This window comes from Gymnoscopelus microlampas (assembly GCF_963454915.1).
Source record: "Gymnoscopelus microlampas genome assembly, chromosome: 16".
Lineage (NCBI taxonomy): Eukaryota > Metazoa > Chordata > Actinopteri > Myctophiformes > Myctophidae > Gymnoscopelus > Gymnoscopelus microlampas.
Genome location: NC_139953.1, coordinates 33,449,046 through 33,475,562, shown reverse-complemented (window position 1 = coordinate 33,475,562; position 26,517 = coordinate 33,449,046). Strand labels below are relative to the sequence as shown.

Sequence of the window (26,517 nt, the reverse complement as noted above, 5' to 3'; positions counted from 1 at the left end):
CCCTGGTTGGGAGAGGCTGTGGGCCCACACGTGCACCTGCTACATATACTTCCATTGATTGGCCCTCGATGGTGACTGATCTCTGCTTACGTTTCTCAATATGTGGAAGCTCTGCTCTTGGCAGATGTGGTCCATAGACATTGGCCTGCACCACAATACCATTGACTCTAAGTGATGTACCCTTTCCAGTGAGAGTTCCCTCTAGTCTATCAATATTGTCCCATGCAAGATTGGTGAAGACATGAGGCTTGATGGAGGCTGGAAGGACAACTCTCTGGCTGGATGCTGCTGTTAGCTTTTGGAGACATAGAGCAGTGTCATTCTCTTCAAGTTGGGAGTAAGACACCCCATGCCCAAACCTATTCAGTATCTGGATTAGCTCAGTGTTACCCGTCAGTGTTTTAACTGCATATGGGTTAGTAGAAGGTGCTTTGGTGGCTTATGTTGACCACAGGTCACAGCATATATTATGTCCTGACTAAATGACTGAACCAGAACAGTGACCCTCTGTGTTTGAGTCTTGCTGTCAGGATTTCCAGTGAGCAGTCCAACAAGAAGCCGTTGCAGTTGATCTGGTATGGAGATGTGATCACTATCTTTCACAGCAGATGAATGGAATGGCCAGGGAGTCACAGTCATCTCCTGTCTAATGATTGATCTGATATGTGATGAAGTCTGATCTATGATCTTGTTAAAATTGGTTGACTTGGCCCTCCAAACTTTGAGTTCCCTCTGGAGATTTTGATTTTCCAAGACAACATCCCTTAATGATACACTTTGTGGTACCATCAACAACCTTTTATTTTCATCTGGAAATATATGTACTACATTGCCCAGCTCAGATTCAAGATTCCTGCGAATATTTGTCCTTGTATAATCTCGCAAGCATGTAACTCCACCAGATAACATGAAATGTTCAAGTTTCGAGACCAAAGAAGTGACTTGTACAATTATCTTATTGGGTATAATATCCGTATGATCAAAAAATATTTAGCCTATGCATTGCTTACATTATATTTTACTTATTTAAATCTTTAGGTTATGTACAAAGGAAACCTTTGTGTTACATATTTCATGAAAACCAAAGTACATCTTATGTCAAATATACAATGTTGTCACTGCCTGTAATAGAAAAAAAATCTGGATATGCTAATTTTAACAACCTTTTTGAACAATATATAGTCTGAGCTTTATCCCAACCATTTGTCAAAGAGAGGGGTCAATAATAAGAGAGAACCATCATTTTGAAGTAGAATGCTTCATTCGGATTTTGAAAACTGTGTTTTGGCATGTGGTTATAAAAGAAGTGATAACACACAGAAAGCTACCACAGATGCAATGCTATCACATTTTTCATAGCCCTAGGGGTGTATACCTACCCAAAAATCACTATGAGAATTATTCCCCCCAGTTGATACAAATGACCCCATTTTTGGGGTCCTGGCTCACGGACTAATACCTGGTTTTCACCCTGGTGGCCCGGGTTCGTCTCCTAATATGGGAATCATGTTTTATGTGCGTGGGGATCTAATTGTTAAACAAGCTTAGTGCTTTATGAGCCTTCCAGTTTAATAGACCTTGTATTGTGAATATGTACTTCCTTGGTCTCATGTCTTACTAAATAAAGTAGTACATCAATCAATCAAGATGAAACAATGCTATTAAATGCGCCATGCATGCAATGTTGAGATTACATGGAATCCGTCTATTTATTTATCTGCAGTACCGTCCACGGGGGTCCCCGGAGCTCGCCGTTACCCGCAGCGGTAAGGGGTGTGTTTTTTTTTCATTATGGCCAAAACTGTAGGGGTGTTTTTTTGGGACGAGCGTTCCGCAATTGTAGATAAGGAAACTGAGAAACAGGCTAACGACTAGCCTCAGTTAACAGGCTGAACCCGCTGAAGCTGCGTGATGCTATAGTCAAAGATGTCTAATTTAGCAAGATACGCATTCTCCGGTTTACCTCCCGTTTCTGCGTGACGTTGGTGGACACGCCTTTTTAGGAGACCGGAAGCAAGTTGGAGTCCACCTACGTCACGCAGAAACGGGAGGTAAACTGGAGAATGCGTATCTTGCTAAATTAAACATCTTTGACTGATAGCATTACGCAGCCTCAGCGGGTTCAGCATGTTAACTGAGGCTAGTCGTTAGCCTGTTTTCAGTTTGCTTATCTACCATTTGCGGAATAGCTCGTCCCAAAAAAACACCCCTACAGTTTTTGGCCATAATGAGGTTTCCGCCCGACAGACAATATATTTATATTTATATTGTACATGCAAAATTACAGCTATACGAAAACGTATTGTTACTGCACTGCACTGTTTCTTATTTTCATTTTCATTTGTAATATAAAATGTCACTGACATCACAAGGTATTCTTCATTTTACGTATGGTCCTAGCCCTGAAACATGTATACAAGCGTCATGTGAACCATGGCTAGTATGGTCCCAGTATATTATTAATTCATATCAGTCACTGTATTCCAGTGGGACATGGCAGCCTACTGTAAGTCTTAAACAAATATATATAAAACAACCCTAACAGTGGGATAAAATCAATAGAGAGTAAGCACATGCGTCACTTTTCCACCAGGAGATCTGAAATACATTTTACACCCATATCCTCAGACAAATATAGTGTCTGCTGATGGACACTAGATGGCGTCCAAACAGCAGTTTTTAGTCTTTTTAGTCAGTCTGTCCAAAAAGAGGGTTAAACACACCCCAAACACACATACACGAAACGTCTTTTTAAAAGCTGTTTATTTAAGATGTGACGGATGTCAACACAACAATCTGAAGGGAACAACAAACGCTTCAGTTAAAATAAGGTGATCGTTATTTAAAATGATTAAGCAACAAAAACAGAACGATTGATGGAGTAAAATAACCAAGAATTAAACATGACTAAAATACAATAATTATGGGTCATCAACCAACTGTAATCACAAAGAGACACAAGACACAATTAGGGAACATCTTTATGTATCAGCTAACAGTATGGAAACTGTAGCCTATAAGGCTATAAATATTATTTGTAATCAAACTGAACAATTTATTCAGTTAAATACAAAAATGTACCAGTCTGGTATTCACACTGTCCCAAAATAATATATTATTTTAGAGATTAAGCATCATTAGAATAATCTCATTGCGTTTACAAATGATAAATTATCAATACAAATAATCATTTTTCTTTCCCTACATATTCATAATCACGCAGGGAAATATGTTTGTCACAGTCAAGTCCTGACAGTAGTACTGTATATCTGTGCTGTCGGGCAGAAACCAGCTGTGTCCAAAATATTAAGTAATTGGTTCGACTCAAGACCCAATAGAGTCTTGAGTCGAACCAATTACTCCCGCGGAGACATCAAATTTCTCTTTTAGGCCTTGAGTCTTGGGACTCAAGGCCCAAAAGAGAAATTTGATGTCACCCTGGATCTAATTGGTTCGACTCAAGACTCTTTTGGGTCTTGAGTCTTGGGACTCAAGACTCAAATCCTGGAAATCAAATCCTGGAAATGGCAAATCAGCATGTGTCTGTCTTCCTGGGGTCTAGTGCTGTAATAGGGATAGACTCCTGTGTTCTTGGCTGTTGCTGACAATAAGCCCACTTGTAAAGTGCATGAGCCAAATGCCTTTAATTAATTTGGTGGAATGACCCATCACGTTCATGTTATGTCATGTGTATGTGGACAAAGGTCAGTGTGCTTGGTTAGCTCTATTGGAAGAGCACTTGACTTCAGACCACAAGGTCATGGGATCGAATCCCAGCATAGGATCTTTGGCATCTGAGCAATCTGGCTCCTACGGGTCTACTATCTTTTTTCGCCTTTATCATTAAGGTTGCTGGACAATATATAGAGGATGAAATGCATAATGTATTAAAAAATATGAAGGTAATATCAAATACATTGTAGAAAATGAGAGACATGACGCTTTATTCATGGGGTACCAAGAGTGCTAGGGGTGGGGGTCTGGGTCATCACCTGTACTCACCTGGCATAAAAGGGGCTCTGAGAGCAGCTTGAGCCTTGAGCTCATGGAACGCCACTGTTCCATGAGCTGCTGCAGTGCTGCTGTTCAGCCACAGAGAAGAACGCCGCTCTGGGTTTGGGCTCCATTATTGGTCAAGTTCAAGGATTCTGCTATCGACTTTCATGGTCTTTTATAGGAATACATGAAGCCTGGCTTTACCATCCTGGCTCGACACAGCCTGGCTTTACAAGGTCTAGCTCGACAAAGTCGTTCCTTTTCAGCCTGGCTTGGCGTTCATGGAACGGAATAAACCAGGCTATACGGACCCGACTTTGTCAAGCCTGGATTTGACTTAAGGCCAGGCTTATTTAATTCACCTTTCGTGGAATAGGGCCCTGGCATAAAAGGAGCAGCTTGAGCCATTCATTACTAAACTACAACATGAAGAGACCACCGCTGAAGAATTGATTGATTGATTATACTGTACTTGCATATTGTTTTATTAACGTTTTTCAGTTTTGTAGTCAGTGTGTGTAGTGTTGTTGTTAACTTGTTTCCCCCGAGATTTTTCCCTGAGTACCCCCCTCGCCTGCGCTAAATATAATTCCTGGGAACGCCACTGTTCCATGAGCTGCTGCAGTGCTGCTGTTCAGCCACAGAGAAAAACGCCGCTCTGGTTTTGGGCTCCATGATTGGTCAAGTTCAAGGATTCTGCTATCGACTTTCATGGTCTTTTATAGGAATACGTGAAGCCTGGCTTTACCATCCTGGCTTGACAAGGTCTAGCTCGACAAAGTCGCTCCTTTTCAGCCTGGCTTGGCGTTCATGGAACGGAATAAACCAGGCTGTACGGACCAGACTTTGTCAAACTTGGATTTGACTTAAATCCAGGCTTATTTAATTCTCCTTTCTTGTAATAGGCCCCAGATTTACCAAAACAAGCTTAGGCCAAAAATGAAATCAAGCCACACTCTTGAGGTGCTTCTGGTCTGATCAGTGCAATCATTTGAAATGTGGTATATTAAATAACTATTTGTATATGTTTAACATACTATATTAGCTCAGTGGTACAAAATTAAAAAATACCTGGGTTTGGCTCCAGGGTAGGACATGAAAGTTACAAAGTGCAGCTTTAAACAAACAAAAATAAGTGGGTTTAGTTAATTAAAAAAAAGGTTACTGAGGGCTAGTAAAGACTCAAGCCATTAAAAGACCAAATTACCAATTCTTAGGTAAACAATCTAAATTGTTTTTATTTTACTCAGTGCAATAAAAAAATTGCTTTCGCCCGAGAATATTAAATATCATTAGACAAATCAACAAAACAAATCGCTACAGACTCAGAACATTTTTATAAAGGGCAATCATTAGACTCAGCTTAACGAATACATAATTCAGAAATACTGAAGTAGTCATCCCTACTATGGAGCTGAACAATGCAAACCCAATTAAACAGCCTAAATGTGTGGTGGTATAATTCAAACCGTTCTCTGTGTCAGAGAGGAAAGTCAAATGATGAAGAATGCAGACATTATTGCACACAGTAATGGCTGATTTATCGTTTGTTGCATGACGGCTTCACGTGATAGCTGACCGACAGGCTCACAACACGTCGCGGATGCGAATCGTTGTGAGCCTGTGTTGTGAGGTCGGCTATTTTTGCAATGTCGTCAAGCCGGCATAAATCAGCAGGCTTGCACAGAAACGGCAGGAGTGTAGAGCAAACTTTAAAAACGTAACTTCTCGACAGCAACACATTGACATGGGCCACACGTACACACACACACACACACACGTACACACACACACACGTTTCTCAGAGAAAATGGCTCTTCTATATTATTGTAATGTCTCAACAGCACTTAGGAGTCACAGGAAGGAGGACACAGACGCCATATCACTATGAATACTTTGTCTTATGACTGGGATACTACAGATTTTCGGCGAGCAACGCAGTTGTACGACAACGTATATAGTGGGCTTTAGTCTCTTTTCTCTCGGTCCAACGTGAAAAGCAGCTTGCGCCTGGGCGAGTCTCCTATTAAGGAGACTGTATCCGAGAAGGGAGCCCCGCCCGAGGTTTCAATGACTTGGGCAGTGGAGGGGACAGTTCCCGGGGTGTTCCCCGTCAGCCCGGTGCCATCCGGGGAGGAAGACGTCACCTTATTGGGAGAATTCATGAGGCAAGCGGTATCATCCATTTCAATGACCTCAAAGTCTGCATCGTTCCACTGGTCTGCCTCATTGTCCCCTTGATCCTCCTCCTCCTCTTCCTCGTCGTTGGCTCCCGAGTCCAGCAGCGCTTGGCGGTACTCGCTGTCGTCCGCGTCGGGTCTTCCCCTGACGCGGGACTTCCCCCGCTGCACGCCGTCGGGGGAGGAGGCCAGCTTGTACATGACGGGGAAGAGGATGGAGGTCAGGGTGGCGCTGAGCAGCGACTGGTACATGAGCAGCGGGTGTTCCGGCAGCTTCCCGAGGAGGAAGCCCAAAAGGCCGGGCAGCACCATCTCCCCCAGCGCCGCCCCGACCACGAAGCCCGCCGCCGAGTGGCTCGTCACCGTGGTGTACTGCTCCATCCAGGAGATGCCGCTGGGGAACGTGGTGGCCATGGAGGCGCCGTACAGGCCCGTGCACAGCCACAGGACCGCCCGCTCTCGGCTGAACAGGCAGAGGAGCAGTGAGGAGAGTGTGCAGCCGACCAGGCTGAGGAGGATCATGGTGCCCGGATGCACGCATGCGGCGAAGAAGATGGCCAGGCCACGGCAGGCAGCAAACGTTCCCCAGAACAGGGAGTTGAGTCCCGCGGCCTGAGGCTCGTCCATGTGGGCATAGTCCTTGGCGTAGGTGAAGATGAAAGAGCCGTAAGCCACCTCGGCGCCGACGTACCAGAAGAAGAAGACGAACAGCAAGATGTGGAGCACCGTGTGATACCTGGCAAACAGAGGCTTCCCCGAGGCGGCGCGGGCCTTGTCGTGCGACGGGCTGCCGCGGGCGTAGAGGATGAAGAACAGGATGGAGATGAGAAGGATGAAGGACCCGATTACAATGTATGCCAACATGGAGGTGAGGGCGCCCTCCTTGCTGTGGAAGTATCGGATGGCAACCTTTTCTCTCGTGCCAACAGGAGGTGCAGCAGCGCTGAGTCCAGTGGCGTTTGTGAGAGTGGACAGGGTGACACCCACGCTGCTATTTTTACTCATGTCTGTCCCAAAGAGTAACTTTGCTATGATTGGTGACATGAAGGCCCCCGCTGCAAAGCTGAAGTGCAGGGCCTGCATGTGGGGTCCGGCATGCTCTCCCCATGTGTTCAGGATGAGTACATTCCCACCTAATAGACAGCAGAGGAAACACATTAATGACATGCCCAAACCATTATACTCTGGCCTCAACAATGAATAAAATACCCATCAACACAGGGATTATTTGATAAACAAATTTGCCATTTTCTATTATTATTAGTCTTAGTTTATCAGTATATTTGATGCAAATAAAGAAGTGTTAAAAAGAAGTGCTGCTTAGAGCGGTTTCCTGCAGAACACAACCTAAGTCTGTTCGTACCTGTATCCAGAACACCCATAGACATTCCAATGCTGGACATCAGCCCAGTGAGGAGAAGAGCCTTCTGGCAGAAAGGGATAGCACACATTCCAAATGCTGTGACCAACATCGAAAACCCTGCGAAGCATTAATCAAGAGAGAGGAGAGAAAGCCTTCATTATTCTGAGAGCAACCTCCAAACACTACAATAATGAAAAACCTTGATGGACAGCTCTCTGGTAAGCCTACAGGAGTAGCATTTGTGATACCCTATAATGCATTTAACCTCTTAAACCTTGTACATTTCGTTGACTGGGGTCCCCCAGGAGTCTATGCTTGGTCCCCTCCTTTTTCCCCCCTACACCAAAATCTACACCGAAACACTGAACTGCTATATTCACTACACAGTATTATTATTATGTTTATGTTGCACTTGTTGTATGTGCCCAACCTCTGGGTCATGGAGGGCACAGAGGATGCAGGTTTTCATTACAAAAGGGGACTTCACTGATGTGGCTGCAGGTGTGTATAGTACCAGTGAAACACTGAAAACCTGCCCTGCATGAAACATGAGCACGCTAAGTCTAGCGTAGCCAGACGATCAGAGATCCCCGCCTACCGATCGTCTGGGGAAATCTAAATTCAATGCTGGGGCTTGAACAGGGGAGAAAACTGCTCAGCTGACAAACCTACGCACACTGCTTTCTTTGACAACAACCAATCCTGATGATACCGAACCACAGTGGTAGGCAACAGGTGGTCCTGTGAGCCACAACTGGCCCACTCAAGCTATAATATCTGGCCCAGCAAATTATTTTGTAAATAATTTACAACATCTGACTGACAATCCCACATGTATAGTATGTATAGTAAGTATAGTAATGTCAAATAGAGAACCTATACCCCCACCTAAAGAACGCTTATTATGACAGGGAAAGAGATTAAAGGGACCTTTTATCGTCTACTCAGGCTTTTGTGAACACCCCGGACAGTTTTTATGTTGCTTGATTCAGTATTTAGATATTTGATATTCATTCTATCAGACACGCCTCCTTCCTATATAAACCAATTGTAACTTAAAACTCCATTTTAACCATGTTAGATTCATCGAAAACACACGTTGTTGGTTCTGGTGACTCATACTGCCCTCCTAATACGTGAGGGGGCAATGTTTTTTCGATTTCTTTTTTCAGTAATTCTATATAAAAAAAAATATCAATTCGAATCATTTTCTCAAAACATTATTACAAATAAATGAAAAAAGTAATTGAAAAAACACGGCCCCCTCACGTATTAGGAGGGCAGTATGAGTCACCAGAACCAAGGACGGTTGTTTTGGATGAATCCATCATGGTTAAAATGGAGTTCGAAGTTACAATGGGTTTGTATAGGAAGGCAGCGTGTCTGATAAAATGAATATCAAACATCTAAATACTGAATCGAGCAACATAAAAACTGTCCAGGGTGCTCCCAAAAGCCTGAGTAGACGATAAAATGACCAACATTTTTTCTTAAAGTGAAATATCCCTTTAACACCCTTCAAATCCACACCCATACCCACTATTGCTATCACCATTCGGAGAACAGATGCTGGGTCACTATAGTGGAACCAATCAGGTAGGATGTGGACACTGGACAGATAAGTCACTAAAGCTTTGTGTTGATGAAACTGGGTAGGATGAACGCATGGTTCTTTCTATCCTTATTTGAATACTCTGTTTCCACTGTCAACTTTCCTCTTCAGACTTTGCTTGTAAATCTTCTCTTATGTTAAAAAGCCAAAGTTTCACATTGGCTTAAACAATACACTACTTCTCTCTGTATCTGAGAAACAATGAAAGAGCTCCTGTTCTATGAAAGAGCTCTTGTTCTTCTCGTCAAAATGAAGTATGACTGTCTCGTTTCCAGATAAATGTTCTTTTTCACGTTTATGAACTAAAGGTCCTTTAAGTGCTAACATTCAAGGTTTCAAAACTAATTTCTGTCTGCACCTGTGACATTTGATTACACCCAGTTCTATTAGCATTCAGTTATAACACACACACACTTTATTAAACAACTTATAGGTACATAGTTATTATTATTGTATATAAGATGGTCTGTCACTGCAGTTCTTAAATTAGCCATTGATTATGTTCTGGCCCGCCATACAGTATGAAGGCCAACCCATGCCGTACCGGATATGAATGACCACTGTCAATTATTTGCATTGGCTCTGCAATGTCAGGATGCAAGAGTTACTTGAACAAATTGATTTAATCATTTATGAAAAATTATCGTTTTTAATAAAACAATTGAGTTTGAAAAAATAATAAGTGCTACATAAATAAAGTTTGATTTGATTTGATATTTGACCCCCCCCTGACAAGCACTTGGAATGTAGGAGTTGAGGCATTACATTTTGTTTGACTCGGTTCCACAGATAACTATTGTGAAAATAGCAGATCTACAAGCTCACAGCGCCTCGCGTTGCAAGGCGTTGTGAGCTTGTAGATCAGCGATTTTAAGCGTTTTTGCCAAACATTATTTGACAATTTGGCCAATGTTTGACCAGTTTTTATAGTATAATTTGTTGATTACCGTTGATGCAGTTATGGTCTTTTTACATTTATTTTAAAAAGACCCACAGGACTAGAGCAGCAGACCCTACTGGAACAGGCCTTACCCAGCAGGAGGTGGGGGTTCATGCAGTTAAAGAGGAGCCCTGCCAACAGGGAGCCACCGATGTATCCCGCTGAACGGCCAACAAAGATGTAGGAGATATTGCTGATGTTCTTGTGCACATTCACTGCCAGGTCCTCAAATGTAGGGCCTAGAATGGAGATACTCATCCCCTGTAAAAGAAACACAAGTGTAGCCTATGTAAGTATGCTTTGGATGCTGATAGCCTAATGGTTAGAAAAAATGAGTACGATGAGGCTGGAGCGTTGTTGGATTTGACTACAAGCTGCGAACATCTGGGTGACACTGAGGAACATCAGGGGTTGACACTAAGGTCTCAGAGGCAAGTACAGGTCAAGTTCTACTTGCCCAAAGGTCATGGCCACTTGCCCGATAAGTACATCAAATTAATGTTAAATCCAATCGATAACTGCCGAGTGGTGACAGTCACTTTGAAAGTCTGAATGAGCGCAACTGCTACTTGTAAAACGGTAGCATTATTTGTTCTTTCATGAATAACCAATAATATTGATTTAATGAAGACGGTTGCTTCCCCATTCAAACGCACTTTCCCGTCGGGCAACCTGAAAGCAAACTCCACTTGCCCGAATGTTTTATTTACTTGCCTCGGGCAGTCGGGCAACTGTTAGTGTCAACCCCTGGACATTAATGAAACATTATTCAAACTTCCTTGAACAACAGCTACAGTATCTGTACATTTGAGCCAGGCACTAAGTCCTTACGTATGTCCTCCAATAAATTTGCCCAGTGGCCAACAATAAACTAACTTTTGGTGTGAGGCAGGTGTTGCAGAACCATGTTGAAGACCATGTGTTCAGCAAATCTCCCTGTGATGTGTTTAAGAAATGTGAGAGGGAAGGTAGAAGACAAAAACTGTCTTCATTGTAAACGGACCATGGAAGGGTAATCGGTAGCTATAATCAGTTTACATAGTCATCTTGAAAAGCAAGTTTCGCAACTATGCAAACACTGCAAGGACCAGGATATAGCAACATTATATGTAGTTCCCTGCTCACGTGGGAAACAAAGACATTCATTGTTATAAAGGTTACTGTGTTTTTGTATAGACTGTGTAGGTATTGCTATAAGTAGCCTAGTAGTACCAACTGCCTTGTTTGGGTAAGCTATTTCTTTGTTCCTTATCAGTAAATGGAACTGAAATGGCGCCCTTTGTGTGACAGTGTGATTAAGATTAACCGTTTTAACCGTACAATTATATAGCCCAACTTCAAATGATTCCGTTCCCCCTGTTCCACAGACCTGCTTTAAAGTAAGGGCTCAATAATGTAAAATGTCAGCTTTATTTTGTGCACACACATATTACTTTTGTCTCAACTCAGTTCTTTCTCATTTTAATGATTATAATGTGACTAAGTTAATTCATAATGCCAAATACAACAAACAACCCTATCAAGCCCAATAATACATCATTCTTAATCATGAGCATAACTGAAAATGGCTTTATATACTACTGTAGCCCCAGTGGTTCTCAAACCTTTTAATTTTAAGGACTCCCATAACTCTGAGAGCGTACAGGTCCATTTGGTTCCATCTGTACTCTCAGAGTTACTAGCCTTGGATCAAGACTATCATAAATGTATTTTATAGATTTTTAAATTTGCATATCATAGATACCAAAGTAAAAGTCCAACTTGGTCAAATACAAGATGCTGACAGTTTTGATCCAAGGCTACAAGAGTTACAGACCTGTAAGGGTCCATTTAAAACCCTCCTCAAAGAACCTCCTTGAGGGTCCCTGCCTGGACCCCCACTTTTGAGAACCACTGCTGTAGCCTACAGCCTTATCATCAGGTGGTCACAGTGTCATCATTATATTAACAATATTGATTACCAATCCCAGGAACGACGAGCAGAGGGCCACGGTGACCATCCAGCGGCTGCACGCTGCCGCTCCCCCCTGGGTGGTGGTGCTGATGATTTCAACCCCATCCAACAAGGAGCCAGACCTGGAGGAGGAACTGCTCCTCTTCTTAGAGGCTCCTCTGATCGACGCCTTCAGCGCGCTCTTCAGACCCCTGTCCTTCCTCCTGTCAAACAGCGTGTCCTCCTCCAGGTCGTCGTTGTTGTCCTCCTCGTCGTCGTCCTCGTCGTCAACGCTCGCGAAACGAACGTGCTTCTTCTTGGCGACGTTGGGGTCTCTGCTAGTGGCCGCGTTGACAGACATACCTGTCCAAATGACTATGGCTGCTGTGCTGTCTGTCTGACGATGATGATGATGTTGTTGATGTCGTGAGTAAATAAAATATGACGCAGACGCAACGCAAGAATAGAGGGTTTATAACGTATTTAGATGCCTCTGTTCTGTTTATAGACGTGTCCAATTAAGTCGTCGAACCGAGCCTAGCCATTGTAGAAGCAGGTATTTTTTTGCAGTCCATATGTCACAGCGTTGTTGGTATCTATGGAGGCTCGAGCTGCTGCTGCTCACGGCGCTCAGCTGACGCGGTAGTTACAGCCATACAGGAAGTGGTCGTCATGATGAGTCAAAATTCTTCTTGACAAACAGCGACCTCTAGCGTCAGGACAATTTATTGTATATTCGCCCTGGTCCAGAGCGTTAGTGAGTTTTGTGTTGTTGAAAGTCTATTATCCAGGGTGGGAAGCCTCGCAGGATCCCACCTTCTCTGTATAATACACTTCTTGGGCAGAAAACAAAATATGTCCGCCAGATGGAAATTATTTTATTTGCTCCACTGCGCCCCCTACAGATCTGGTCAATGGTAATTTATATTGACCAGATCTGTAGAGGTACCTCTAGACCAGGGACCCTGACAGTGGCCCCTGGTCATGACAGTGTGCTTTTGTTTTTGGTAAAAGGCTTCCAAGTTTAAGAGGAAGTGTCCCATGTAATTAATTATGCAGGTGTCAAATAACTTAAAGGAGCTACACCATGAATTTAAAAAATAATAATAATATTTGATATCATATTGTTTATGTCCCTCAAACGTTTTTCAAAAGGTTTGAGCCTAAATCAAGCCTCAGATATACTCATTCCAACTAACTTCTCTCTGGCTTATAAAGCACTTTCACCTGCAATACCACATTGTCCTGTTTGGCACGGGGCGCTATTGAGCCAGTTTGTATGCATGTCATGTCCTGGTTCTGTGTGGAAAAAGTAAAAAAAAAAAAAAAGAAAAAAATTAAAAAAAATTAAAAATGAAAAAAAAAAAATTTTTTTTTTTTTTTGGATTTTTTTTTTTGGTTAGAACTGAAAAACGGGAGGAATTGTTCCCAGACGTGACGTAGGGTGGGGGAACAAATCTGACGGACTGTTTTCAGACCAATTTACATGAAAACCACAGATAGCCTATGAAAGCCTGCATGCTCGAAGTAGGGTATTTGTTGGAACAGAAGAGAGGTGGGGGAGACCAAAAACACACAAAAATGAAGAAAAAGTTAAAATTCATGGTGTAGACCCTTTAACTAATGGTCACACTGTCAATGATTAGTCAAACTTGTGTCAGTTACAATTCAAATGGTAGAGAGTAGAGACAATACACTGTCCCAAATAAGATACTGTAGGTGAATTATAATGTTACTACTTGTGTACACAATGGTGAGAAGATATAATGTACTTGTAAGTTTCTTTCCATTTTAAGAAGTTATTCATTTTCATTACAAATTAGCTTAGGTGAGTAGCCTAACATCTGCACAATGCCCAGTAACAGTAAGATGATGATTCTGGATTGATTTGCATAAATCTTCTTCCATGGTATACCACGGAAAAATAGTGCCTTTATAAAATGGGTGGTAGTGTGACTGTGACCGCCCCACAGTGAGAGAAAGAAAAATACAAGAATGTCACTGAAAAGTAAAACTTTTTCTTTTTACTCTTGAAAATGCTGAATTGTGTTTGTGATATGTACAAAGTATTATATTGCATATAGTATACTGTACATCCAATAGCAGATATGAAAGACCCAATCATTAACATTTTGGAAAACAATAAAGAGTAGAAAGCATTCTAATGTATGAGGAATTTGGATTATTCACAATTTGCAACATGAATAACAAAGAAAATAATACATCAGAATAGACATGGAGGAAATAAAGAATACAAATTAAAAGCTTACGAAAAAAGAAAAACACATAACGTATGTCAACTACTTTAAAGGGCAAGAACACTTTGTAGAGGTTTGGATTGTGTAGTTACAGTACCTTGCCATGATCCAAAGGTGGACAAGAAATCCAAAATGGTTGTTCCATTGATTAGAAATTGATAATTCAATATGTGCTCCTCATTGTACAGTGAAACAGCTCTCAAAGTCACCTTTAGCCCATTAACAATCACATCAATCAATATAGAACATCACAAAACCTAGTAGGATTACTCTTTGTTTCTTAGATAACATTTTCAACTGATTTTTAAATAGTAAAATCAACAGGAAGTTGACATTTTTATAAACAAATAAAAAGTACTGGGTTTTTGTTATGTTCTTTATTGTCTGAATCAGCTTTGTTTGTGCTTTTTAACGGGCTAAATGAATGACTTTTTGAGAGCTGTTTCAAAGTACAGTATAAGTCAATGATGAGCATATATTGAATGATCAATTTCTAGTCAATGGAGCAACCATTTTTGATTTCTTGTCCAGCTTTGGAGTTGTATCATGGCTGATGGCAAGGTAACTACACAACCCAAACCTCTACCAAAGTGTTCTTTGCCCTTTTTTCCTCTATTTGGGCCATGTTTTGGGCAAACATTTTCAGTTGTTTTTAAAATAGAGCTTAAGTGGTTAAAGTTGGTTGAATTTAGCAAGGATTTTTGTTTTCCTGCATATGGATTTCACCATGTCTGAAGCCTGATTCGTCGTACAATGGTGCATACATTGGGCATGATGCAGTTAGCCCATTCCACACCCATGTATCCTGCAAGTGAAGTCTCTGCATGAACTATAAGCCAGATAAATCTTCAATTCATAACATAAAGGCAATTCATCTTTAATTTCAGCCCAATCTGGATAGCTGAGATTATTCAATCAATGGCTACATTAAACAACTATATTAAACTGATGAGATTATCAATCCATATGTAAAAACAATGCATAAAGTGTATGGCAAAGAGGTATCACAATCAACCTCCGATGTACAAATTAAGTCATTTCTTTCACTCAAGGCTTTCACTGGTGAGTAGTGCTGGCATAGTCTAGAAACAGAATAGAACTAGTAGGCTATAGTGTACACATTGTCTAAAATAAAATAAAAATAACAAGAACTTGATTGTACATCATACATTGGTAAAAATCAAAATATTTGATTCAAAGGCAAGCTATAATCTAATCATATGGAAAGCCATAACTCAATGTCAAAAGATGTAAACACCAAGTGCATTTTCTCTTACTTGTTACATCCTCTGTAAATAAAAAAGGGCAACTGATCTTCTGAGAGAAACATTAAAAGAACAAAAGTTTAAGACGGCTATTTCATTTTTCTTTTCTTCCAGTTCCATTTGCATTTTTTCAGTCAAAAATATTTCACAAGCACCCCTTCAAATGCAAATATTGCCCCTGTCATAACTCAATAAGGTAAAAGCTCGAAGGCGTGCCTCCAAGCTACTGTAATGTGGACAGCAAATGAGAGATGGGGACAGCAATATGGTCCAGATGAGAACAGATTACCAATTATGTTATGATATCTGAGGTAGACAGTGTCTTGCTTATGGAAAATTCACTGACCCATGGTCATTCAATGCTGCATATTTGGAGTTCACTATAGAGCAGTGGTTCTCAACCAGATGATTTTGTGTCGGTCGGGAATTCAGGACCCAGTATATCAAAACATTATTTCACTATAACCCACATTGGGCCCTATTCCACTGGTTGAAAAACAGCAGAAAATTACATTTAACTTTGTGTTAATAACAGATTGTCTTCATCAAAAACGTACACACAGGAAATATAAAGGGACTGTGACTTGTCCATAAGCAATCTCTCTTTGTAAATAGTTAGTGAAATGCTCATGAATGATTTCCTAACATTTTCAAATGGTTCAGGTACACTATCTGTGGTTGACTGTAGGCTACAGGTAGGCATATGATAGCACGGTGCTTAAGCAAACACAACTGATATACTTTATGTCAGCCATTTGCATTCCATTCACAACCTTTGGTCTTCAATAAATCAATGTTAACGGAAAATATCCGTTAATTATGGCATACTTTTGACGCTGTCGCTCAATAAATTCTAGAAAAAAATAAATACAATATGAAAATCAAAACTAACACCTTGCCAACTGAAGGTTAAAGAACTGAGCACATAGTCAATGGTTAACTTGATTCAACCCGACTAATGGTCACATTGTCAATGATTAGTCAAACTTGTGTCAGTTACAATTCAAATGGTAGAGAGTAGAGACAATACAATGTCCCAAATAAGATACTGTAGGTGAATTATAATGTTACTACTTCTGTACACAATGGTGAGAAGATATAATATACTTGTAAGTTTCTTTCCATTTTAAGAAGTTATTCATTTTCATTCATTCATTACAAATTAGCTTAGGTGAGTAGCCTAACATCTGCACAATGCCCAGTAACAGTAAGATGATGATTCTGGATTGATTTGCATAAATCTTCTTCCACGGTATGCCAGAGAACATCAGTTCCCCAATTAAACTCAATTTGTTATTTTGAATTCTGAATATTCGTTGAATTTATGTATATTAGGCCAAACACACAAAACTAAAAACAAGGAAAATAAATTCTCACCACTGTCTATGTTTACAAGGAATACTGCTCAATTTTAACACTAAAATAAAATCGTCACAAAAACTCAATACTAGCAGGTTCTTTATATACCTATACCCATGTCCGGCCAATACATATGTTGCATAGCGATGCTGATGTACAGTTAGTTATCTTGTCCTGTACTAGTTAAGACAATATGACAGTGTCAAAGATACTGAAAAACCGATCGCGATTCTTAGGCACCATGTCAAGTGGTCACATTGGATTTTAAAAGCAGCCTTATGTAGGTCATTCAAGCTATACTGTATCAAGCACAGAAGACAGGCCTATTAAAAGGGCATTTCACCAATAATACATTATACATCTGAGCTGTATTTTGTTCGTAAATGCCCCTCCATAGTCTGCTGCCATGAGATGAAGTTCCCGAATTTCGGATTTCATCAAGTGTAATGTGATGTTATTGTGTTTAAGTTGCTTCTTCCTGGCACTCAAGCACCTTTTATACAACTATACGACAATCACAGAGCTACATTCCCAGTACAAATTCAACCTTCAAACTCCAATATTTCCACAAAGCACTTCTCTGAAGTGAATATACTCAATATACTGTACTACTCAGAAATAAACCCCTCACCCAAATATTTAAAATTCGGGCATGCTTCCAGAATGTATAAAAACAGAATTCTTTCCAAGGGCACTATTGGGAAAAAAACAAAACATAAAAACCCAATAAAGATTACCAATTCTTCCCCTCTAATTTTAGCAGGCAATTATTGTTGTGCAATTAAAATATTTTTGCTGTTTCAAAGCCATGATTTCCCTCTAAGACTGTTAGCGTCACATGTAAGACCTTTATCAAAGTTTTTTTTTTCATGTCACAGAAGTAAAACTATACTGTAAAATGCAAAATTTGTAAAGAGTAATGTAAACCTGCAATGTTTCAAAAACACAGACTGAAACTGTGGATTTGGGCAGCGTGAGGCCTGATTTATACTCTGTCATACAACGCCATCGCGCAACTAAAGGTTGCTCACAACAAGCTCACAACACGTTGTGATCTTGTAGATCTGCTATTTCCGGTGCGTCGTGCGGTGTCGACATTAGGCATGGCGATTCTGAGCTAGCAGCCTTCATAAAGCACCCACAGTTATAAGTAAAGCATGCATTTACTTAAAATCTTCTTTTTCTTTTCCACCAGCTTATTTCCATTTAAACCTTCAAGTTGATTTGTCAGCTGTAATCTTTGGCCATAAAACAACAATCTAATGCATAGTTCTTCATAATCAGATTAGGGCTGGGCCATATGCTCATATCAAATATCAATACCATTTCCCAAATATCTCAATATCGGTATTGTGCCGATAATATATATATTTTTAATAGCAAAAATAAAAAGCAAAAATAGCTGATCTACTAGCACACAACGTGTCAGGATGCAACACGTTGTGAGCTTGCAGAGCTTGTATAGTGTGCGTTGCGGCCTTTTTTCCCTTTTCCAAATGAAAGCATAAACTAGGGCTTAAGTGACAATCAGGAAAAGACAAAACATATGCCATATCACGATATTACGATATCAAAAATCCTAGACGATATCTAGTCTTAAATGACGATATCGATATAATATCACTATATATGCCCAGCCCTAGTGCACATTAATGCTTAAAGTGTGTACTGTACTTCTACTCCTACGACCTATGTGTTTTATCTGATATGTATCATCATTACTTTGGCATTTCTCTTATAACGTCCTCTCCTATGAAGGCAGCCGCTACGACCTCATTCACACATACACAGGTAAATATGCACCTATGTGATCCTTGGATTATACAATGATCCAAGTGGTGGTGGGGGCGGTGTGGGGGTGGATGTGAAGGGAGGGTGGAGTTAGAGAACAGAATCTGAGTCCTGGCGCTTCACGTCTCCCTGAGACTTCTCACAGTCCAACAGGGTGGAGTCCTGCCCCGACTTGAGGGCCGCCTCCGCCTCTCTCCGCTTGCGCCTGCGCTCCACCCAGGGTATCAGACACAGCACAGCCCCTCCGATGATAGGCGGGATGCCGGCCAGGTAGAAGGCCACGTCGTAGTTCCCCAGCCTGTCCCTCAGGAAGCCTGGTGGGAGGAAGGAAGGAAAAGAAAATGAATTAAGGAAAAGAACACTTAAACACACACCACACACGCATGCACGCATGCACGCGCACACACACACACACACACACACACACACACACACACACACACACACACACACACACACACACACACACACACACACACACACTCTGTTATGTTGGAGTTATTCATGTTTCCCGTGGTTACAGTTGCTCCAGTTTTCAGACGCACTCAGCAAATACCTATAATAAATGTTACCCCAGTGAACACTAGGGGGCGTGAGAGACCTGTGAATGTCTCACTCCGTCTCAGGAGTCTGGTAAGTCCTTTCTCTCACCAGAGGGCAGGTGTGAATTAAACATAAGGTGACTGGTCTGAGATGCATTTGTGAAAAGCTGCTGCTTGGTCAGAGTTCCGACAAATGTTCCACTCCCATTATTACAGGCCTAGATTCCTTGACTGAATTTGAAGACTTTGATAGGGCATGCACACCAACTATCATAAATTATGTAATCGTAAATTGTAATTGTGTGTATCAGGTTTTTTGTTTCTTCTCCCCTGTAGATTAACATAATTTCTGGGCAAATCCCAGACTTTGTAAGGCCTGGAAATGATCATGTCCCATTCATGATACTATAATTCATTCGATACAATATTGTTTTCATTATATGATTTCCTACATGAAATCCAGACCTTTCTAGACCTGCATAGAGAACACTGCTGAGAAGGGGCTAACATTCCTATTTTTGTACTGCACTTTGGTTGGGTACAACATGACGGCCGACAAGGCCACATCACTCTACAGCTGAAGACTGTACTTTGTCCCAACGGTACATTTACATTTGAGTCCTTTCTGCTGACGCTCTTATCAGAGTATCATTTGCATGAGTTAGCAGCAGGTTGGAACACCTTTCTTAAGAACTGTTCCATAGGAGTAAACCAAATCTACCTCCTAGCCTATATATTTTTTTTGTAGTGGTAGTAGAAGTAGAATCACTATCATTATTACAAGTTACAGTTTTATAACCTTGTTCCCAGCCTTTTCTCATCTCACAAGGAGAAAAGCCTGGTAAAGAACTACGGCATAAAGTGTCTATAGCATGGAACTTCCATTGTATGTAAGCTGTCTTTTTCGACCAATCACCACATGGTTTTCATGCCCTGGGCTGGGAATATAAATTGATCCGCCACAGCATCAATTGAACGTAACTTCCCTGGGCAGTACTTCCTGTACTTCCGCATAGACAAACTTTAAGTAGCCATCCACGTCCAGCGTAATTGTATCACTATTCACTACTATCGGGCTACTAGCCCCTGTTCTCCCGCAGTACAGTACCTGCAATGGGCGGCCCCACGGTCATGGGAACTGACATCATTCCCAGCAGAAAGCCGATGGCCTGGGACACGTCCTTGGATCCCACCAGCTCGAAGGCGATGGGGGCCATGATGCAGATGAAGCATCCGTCAAAAAGACCCATCAGCAGGCACACGGCGATCAGCCCACCAAAGATGTGACACAAGGGGATCATCATGGACATTAGGCCAATAACGAAGAAGGAAGACACCTGTGTGGACGGAGGGTGGGGTGGGGGTTTAGGGTTTACAACTCTGGTAGCATAGTAATAGGCTATAGCATTGGTTCTCAAAGTGGGGTACGGGGACCCCCAGGGGTACTTGAGGGAGTTCCAGGGGGTCCCCAGCTAAATGATGGGTAGGAACCAAATGGACCCACAAATGGACCCACAAATGGACCCACAAATGGAACCAAATGGACCCTAACGGGTCCATTTGGTTCCATTTGTACACTCTCAGAGTTAAATCTAACATTGATTTTACAATATAAATTGGGGTCCCAGGCATAGAAATGCCATTAAATGGGGGTCCGTAGCCCTAATGCATGTCAAACTGGGGGTCCTTGAAATTAAAATGGTTGAGAATCACTGCTAGAGCCGTAAAAAAATCTTCTCTTATGGGGGTCCTTGGCATAACTTTTCAAATGGGGGTCCGCGGGCTTATAAGTGTCAATTTAGGGGTCCTTGACATGAAAAAGTTTGAGAACCACTGGGCTATAGGACTGGACAGCCTGGGATTCGATCTTTTACTCCAGGCTATAATGCAAAATACTCATTTCAGAAATGCATTCCTCACAGCCAGCGGGGGGGGGGGGGGGGGCACACAGGGCCTGCAGTGTCATAGGCCTGAGTTACATTTTACATCTCATTCTTGGTGCAGAATTCTAAATTGTCGGTGGTCACAGTTGGAAAAGGTTTCTGACACTGCAAAGTAACCCTGCTCAGCCGCCGGCCCAAAATTATTCATGAACACACAGCATCAACCGTGGTTGGGGTAGTCTATGAGGTCTCACCTGGTGTGCCTGCGCGCGCGTGTGTGTGTGTGTGTGTGTGTGTATGTGTGTGCGTGTGCGTGTGCGTGTGCGTGTGCGTGCGGTTGTGTGTGTGTGTGTGTGTGTGTGTGTGTGTGTGTGTGTGTGTGTGTGTGTGTGTGTGTGAATGCGGGCTGCTCACTTGTAGGTATACTTTGTTGACTCCTTGGACGTAGTCGGCCACCCTGCCAAAGATGAGGCGGCCCACGCCAGACGTGATACCAATGCACATGAGCAGAACCTCTTTGTTGGCGTCCTTACCGAAGCGCTCCTCCACGTGTTTCATCTGTGGCGGACATGAAAGGAAAAGCAGCGCACACCTTATCAGACACTGTTGAACACAGCTGCCAACGCAGCCATAATCACATAACAGGACGATGAGAACATGAGCAAACATGAAAGTGCGAAAGATGCAATTACTGTACATCATGGCAAGTTAAATGATTGGTATGTTGGGGAATCATTCATAAAAGCATCTTGTAAAAAAAAATTATGTGGGTCCACATGGGAACGGCACGGCTCTAAAGCGGATCTTGGACTTCATGGGAACAAGCCTCTGCCATAGGTCATCCATTTATTTTATTTTATTCAAGGTTTCTTTATTGGTATTTTCTATTTTCACATACAAGTCAATAAGACACAAGCATACAAAAACAGTGTATGTTACCCCTCCCACCCCCCCAAAGTTCCAACTATTTCAACACACACACACACACACACACACACACACACACACACACACACACACACACACACACACACACACACACACACACACACACACACACACACACACACACACACACACACACACACACACACACACACACACACACACACTCTCATAGACGGCTAGCCTCTTGCAGAGCCACGACGCAAAAAGGGACAATAGCCAGGTGCTCAGTGAAGTTCATGCGGTTTTCTTAAAGTGCCGCGCACACTCTCACAGGAGCGCCGCATTCTTTCTGCTGTAATCGTGCACGAGGGTTCGACAGAACGCGAGAGAGTGACTGTACGCATTCACGGCGGTTGAAGGCGGGAACGGATGGAGGGTGGGGGTCAAGAGGTTTGGGGCCAGTGTAGGGAGTTGCGCCGAGCTCCCGTTTTCTAAACGTCCCCCAGGGAAGGGCGCCTCCCCCTTTGCTCTGCACCACTGGTTGTTACAGGGGTTGGTTGGGGGGGGGGGGCATGGAGGGAGGGGGCGTTTGGTTACCGTCATATCCCAGCATGCTGCTCACTCGCACCCCCTCTCTTGTATATCACTACATTTCTCAGTATTACCACATTCACCACCCACGCGTTTGTTCAGGTTCCAGCAACAGTTCTGTGCAATTCTATACACTATACTCTCAGGGGACCAAGAGAAAGGCTCCATCAGAGTGAGAGAAATGCAGTGCAGATGCTAGGTTTCCGTTACAAGCAGCCACTGGTGAGGGGAGAGAAGATTCCAGCTTATAGTGCACACACAGTATTCACTGTGCTCCTGAATGATCATGTAATATAGAGAAGTATTCACTGAATCTCACATAGCAATGATCATGTAAGTATTCTCTGAATTTTTCTGAATTCAGGGAAGTGCCTGCACAAGGCAAGCCTTTAGAATTCCCTTAACCGCTTTCAACCTGGCGTTCCTATTTTGGGAAATGGGAATATCATTATAGGCAAACATTTCCCCAAATTTTAAAACAAAATCAAAATGTTCAACATTTATGAAATAGCAAAAATAGCAGATGTACTCTCACAGCGCATTGCATTGCAACGCGTTCTGCACTTGTAGATTGGCTATTTTCACATGTCATCATACTGTACAACGGTATACGGTACATCATACAACGGTAAGTAGATATAAGTGGCTAACCTTTAGGAACAAATATAGATGGGTGTCTTCACATTTCATCATACAACAAAGTATATACGGCTTAAGTGGCTAACCTTTAGGAACAAATATAGATGGGTGTCAGAACGCATTGGAGGCTCAAATCTACCAAAGAATAAAGGAAACTATGAAAGATTATTTCAACATTTGCAACTAAAGATGACTGTCACTCACTCACATCCCCGCCCCCCACAACCCTGAAACCACAGTGAAGGAACCAGACACCCAGAGGAGCAGAGAAAGAGGCAGGCTCAGGTTTGGCCCACGGCCAGCCAAGCTGCACCTCTGGGCTGGGTGAGGATTAACAGTCCCCAGTCAAAGAGCCAGAGTCAGTATTCTGTCTCTTCTGGCTCCCGCTCTTTCCCTTAATTTATTATCTCTAATCTTCTTTCGATCTCATAAACGATTCGTAGCTGCTGGCTGTTAACAAAAATACATTCACTATTCACGAGGTTGGGGATTCCCTCACACAAGAAGAGAGAGAGAGTGTGTGTGTGTGTGTGTGTGTGTGTGTGTGTGTGTGTGTGTGTGTGTGTGTGTGTGTGTGTGTGTGTGTGTGTGTGTGTGTGTGTGTGTGTGTGTGTGTGTGCGTGTGCGTGTGCGTGTGCGTGCGTGTGGGGGTGATAGACCTTTATTGGTCCAGAGGGAAATTCAATTGTCATAGCAGCAAACTGTGGTGCTGCTATGACACTTTGTGAAACAAAGACACAGTTAAGAGTAGAGAACAAATACAGAATAAGTGGTAGGGTATATATTTAAACACTTTAAACGACTTTAACCCTATACTTCATTGACCAGGGTTCCCCCAGGGTTCTATACTTGGTCCCCTCCTTTTTTTAGCTGTTAGTATTTCTTTATAGAGAGAAAGAGTCTCTCTATAATGTATTCTATACTTGTTCTCCACTTAACCACTTTGAAGCCTAGTTCGTTGACCGGGGTCCCCCAGGGGTCTACTCCATACTGGGCCCCATTCTTCTTCCCTCTACATCAAATCTCTCCACCAACATATAGCTGATCTACAAGGATCAACTTTTGTTGTGCTTTCATTGTGCAACTAACTACATATAGGGCTTAAAATTGTTGAAAGAACACTTATCCCCCCGTATATGGGTCCTGACTAATGCTAATAGGACAGTCCCGATTCCCTCGACTCACTCTCTGTCTCAGAGGTGGGCCGTGGATAGCTGGAATATGTACTACCTGCCGATGGCACCGACATTGGCGGGGATTTGAAGATCATGGAAAGTACAGCCTCTCTCTTGCTGGAACGTTAGCGCTCTAAAGTAGTGGCCACAATAAAGCTTGAAATCTAGCTTGAAATCATGAAACCATCCACATCCCAACGACTGAGACATAGCACAAGATGAAAGAAATTGTACAGTACCATACCATCCTATAGCGAGCATTAGTGAGGACCGACATACTGTATATATGGAGTCACGGTTGCGATACGGTTGAACAAATGTTAGTTTTTACTACTACTAGTACGCATATTGTACGAGTAAATCATTCGCGATGTAAAGCCAAAGCTCACGATTTACGAGCTCACGCTATGCTCACACACTGTACACAGCCATGATGTCACAATCATCTGACAGCACAAAGTCATCGTCAGTGGTGTAGTAACTAAGTACATTTACTAAAGTACTGTACTTAAGTACAATTTTGAGGTATTTTTACTTTACTGGAGTATTTCCAATTTGCTGTACTTTAACTTCTACTCCACCACACCTCAGAGTCAAATATTGTACTTTTTACTCCACTACAATTATTTGAAAACTTAAGTTACTAGTTACTTTATAGATTTATTTTTTTACTTTATAGATATTACAAAACACACTAACCACTTCAGCCCTATATATATTTCGGCCATTTGAAAATAGCCGATCTATAAGCTTGTAGATCTGCTATTTTCAAAAGATTTTTTATATATTTTGAACTCCTGAAATGGGACATTCTGCACAATGAGTACTTTTACTGTTGGTACCTTAAGTACATTTTGATACCAATTCTTTTGTACTTTTACTCAAGTACATTTTGAATTCCAGACTTTTACTTGTAACAGAGTATTTCTACATTGCAGTACTGATACTTTTACTTAAGTAAAACATGTGAGTACTACTTTTACCACCACTGGTCATCGTGACCGATAAAAGCATAAAGTCTCAACCCCTGCAGCAGTGAGACAGAGGTGGTGTGAATGGGTCTGCTGTGCTCAGCATGTCTCTTCCTGCTGAGTAAGACAACCAGGTCACCAGAAGCAGCCGGCGGCATGCGTCATGTGCTCTGGACGACCGGGGGCCCTCGATCTCTCACACACTGCAGACGTCTGAGCTGCGAGGGGTCATGTACTGTACTGCACACGCACACATGCATGAAATGCACCACGTGCGCACACACATACAGATGCAAACAACACAGCTGACAGTCACAGAAACCAGCACCGAGCAAGGGTTGACCACACACACACACGCGTAAGCACGCACACACACACACGCGCGTACGCACGCGCGCACGCACGCACGCACGCACGCATGCACGCACGCATGCACGCACGCATGCACGCACGCAGAAGTATTCACGTGATGCAATTAGTCTATTCAGCTGAATAAGAAACACATTTAGGTCCGCCTCAGTAGTGATATCATAAAGTTAGTTTAACCACTTGAACCCTAGCTTTACTATTCTGAGGCAAACCTTTTCACATTGCGACATGTCGTGAGCTTGCATATCTATCTGCTATTCTTGCGGAAGAGATTTGGTGTAGAGGGAAATACTAGAGGATCTAGAATAGAGAAGTACACCAGGGGACCCCGATCAAATAGTATATAGTGTTTAAGTGGTTAATGATAAATCTAAATCTGTAAGGTGGTCATTCCAAATAGAGAGTCTTGCTAAACAGGTCTGGTTGTGTTTTAAATTCCCTTTTGTACTTGTTGACCCATTCACACACTGTATCAGTTATGTCTGTAATGTATTGGAGGCCTCTTGCTAGCTTGCAAGTGGGTGTTGTGTCCTGCAGTTGGTTATCTCTACAGGAAAACAAACTCTTTCTCTTGAGCCATGATCATTCTGTCTAAGAAGCATAATATGATTTCCTGCACTGTTTGAACGTGCATCATCACTGATGTAAACTGATCAAATCTTCAAATACAAACTAATTGGCTTGTTTTCCGGATCTGGTCAATATGAGGTCATCAAAGCTTTACTTTCATTATCCAATGTAGGCCTTAATTGATCCCGAGAG

The 26,517-nt window shown here is 42.1% G+C and overlaps 2 protein-coding genes across 2 annotated transcripts in view; both read right to left on the bottom strand.

Moving 5' to 3' along the window:
- Window positions 1-5,314: 5,314 nt before the first annotated feature.
- On the bottom strand, window positions 5,315-12,634 carry mfsd4b (major facilitator superfamily domain containing 4B). The gene is made up of 4 exons (XM_084081883.1): window positions 12,053-12,634; window positions 10,184-10,352; window positions 7,540-7,656; window positions 5,315-7,309 (listed from the first exon to the last, which is right to left on the bottom strand). Exons 1-4 carry the CDS (start codon window positions 12,383-12,385, stop codon window positions 5,964-5,966), a joined length of 1,965 nt encoding a protein of 654 aa, XP_083938009.1. The 5' UTR covers window positions 12,386-12,634; the 3' UTR covers window positions 5,315-5,963.
- Window positions 12,635-14,022: 1,388 nt separating this feature from the next.
- slc16a10 (solute carrier family 16 member 10) overlaps window positions 14,023-26,517 on the bottom strand; it is a 49,742-nt gene continuing 37,247 nt past the window's right edge. Inside the window, exons 4-6 of the mRNA XM_084082437.1 lie at window positions 21,537-21,680; window positions 20,348-20,576; window positions 14,023-19,011 (exon numbers count right to left, since the gene is read on the bottom strand). Of these exons, the coding sequence (XP_083938563.1) occupies window positions 18,788-19,011; window positions 20,348-20,576; window positions 21,537-21,680 (597 nt within the window). The 3' untranslated portion in view covers window positions 14,023-18,787. The remainder of the gene's footprint in view (window positions 19,012-20,347; window positions 20,577-21,536; window positions 21,681-26,517) is intronic.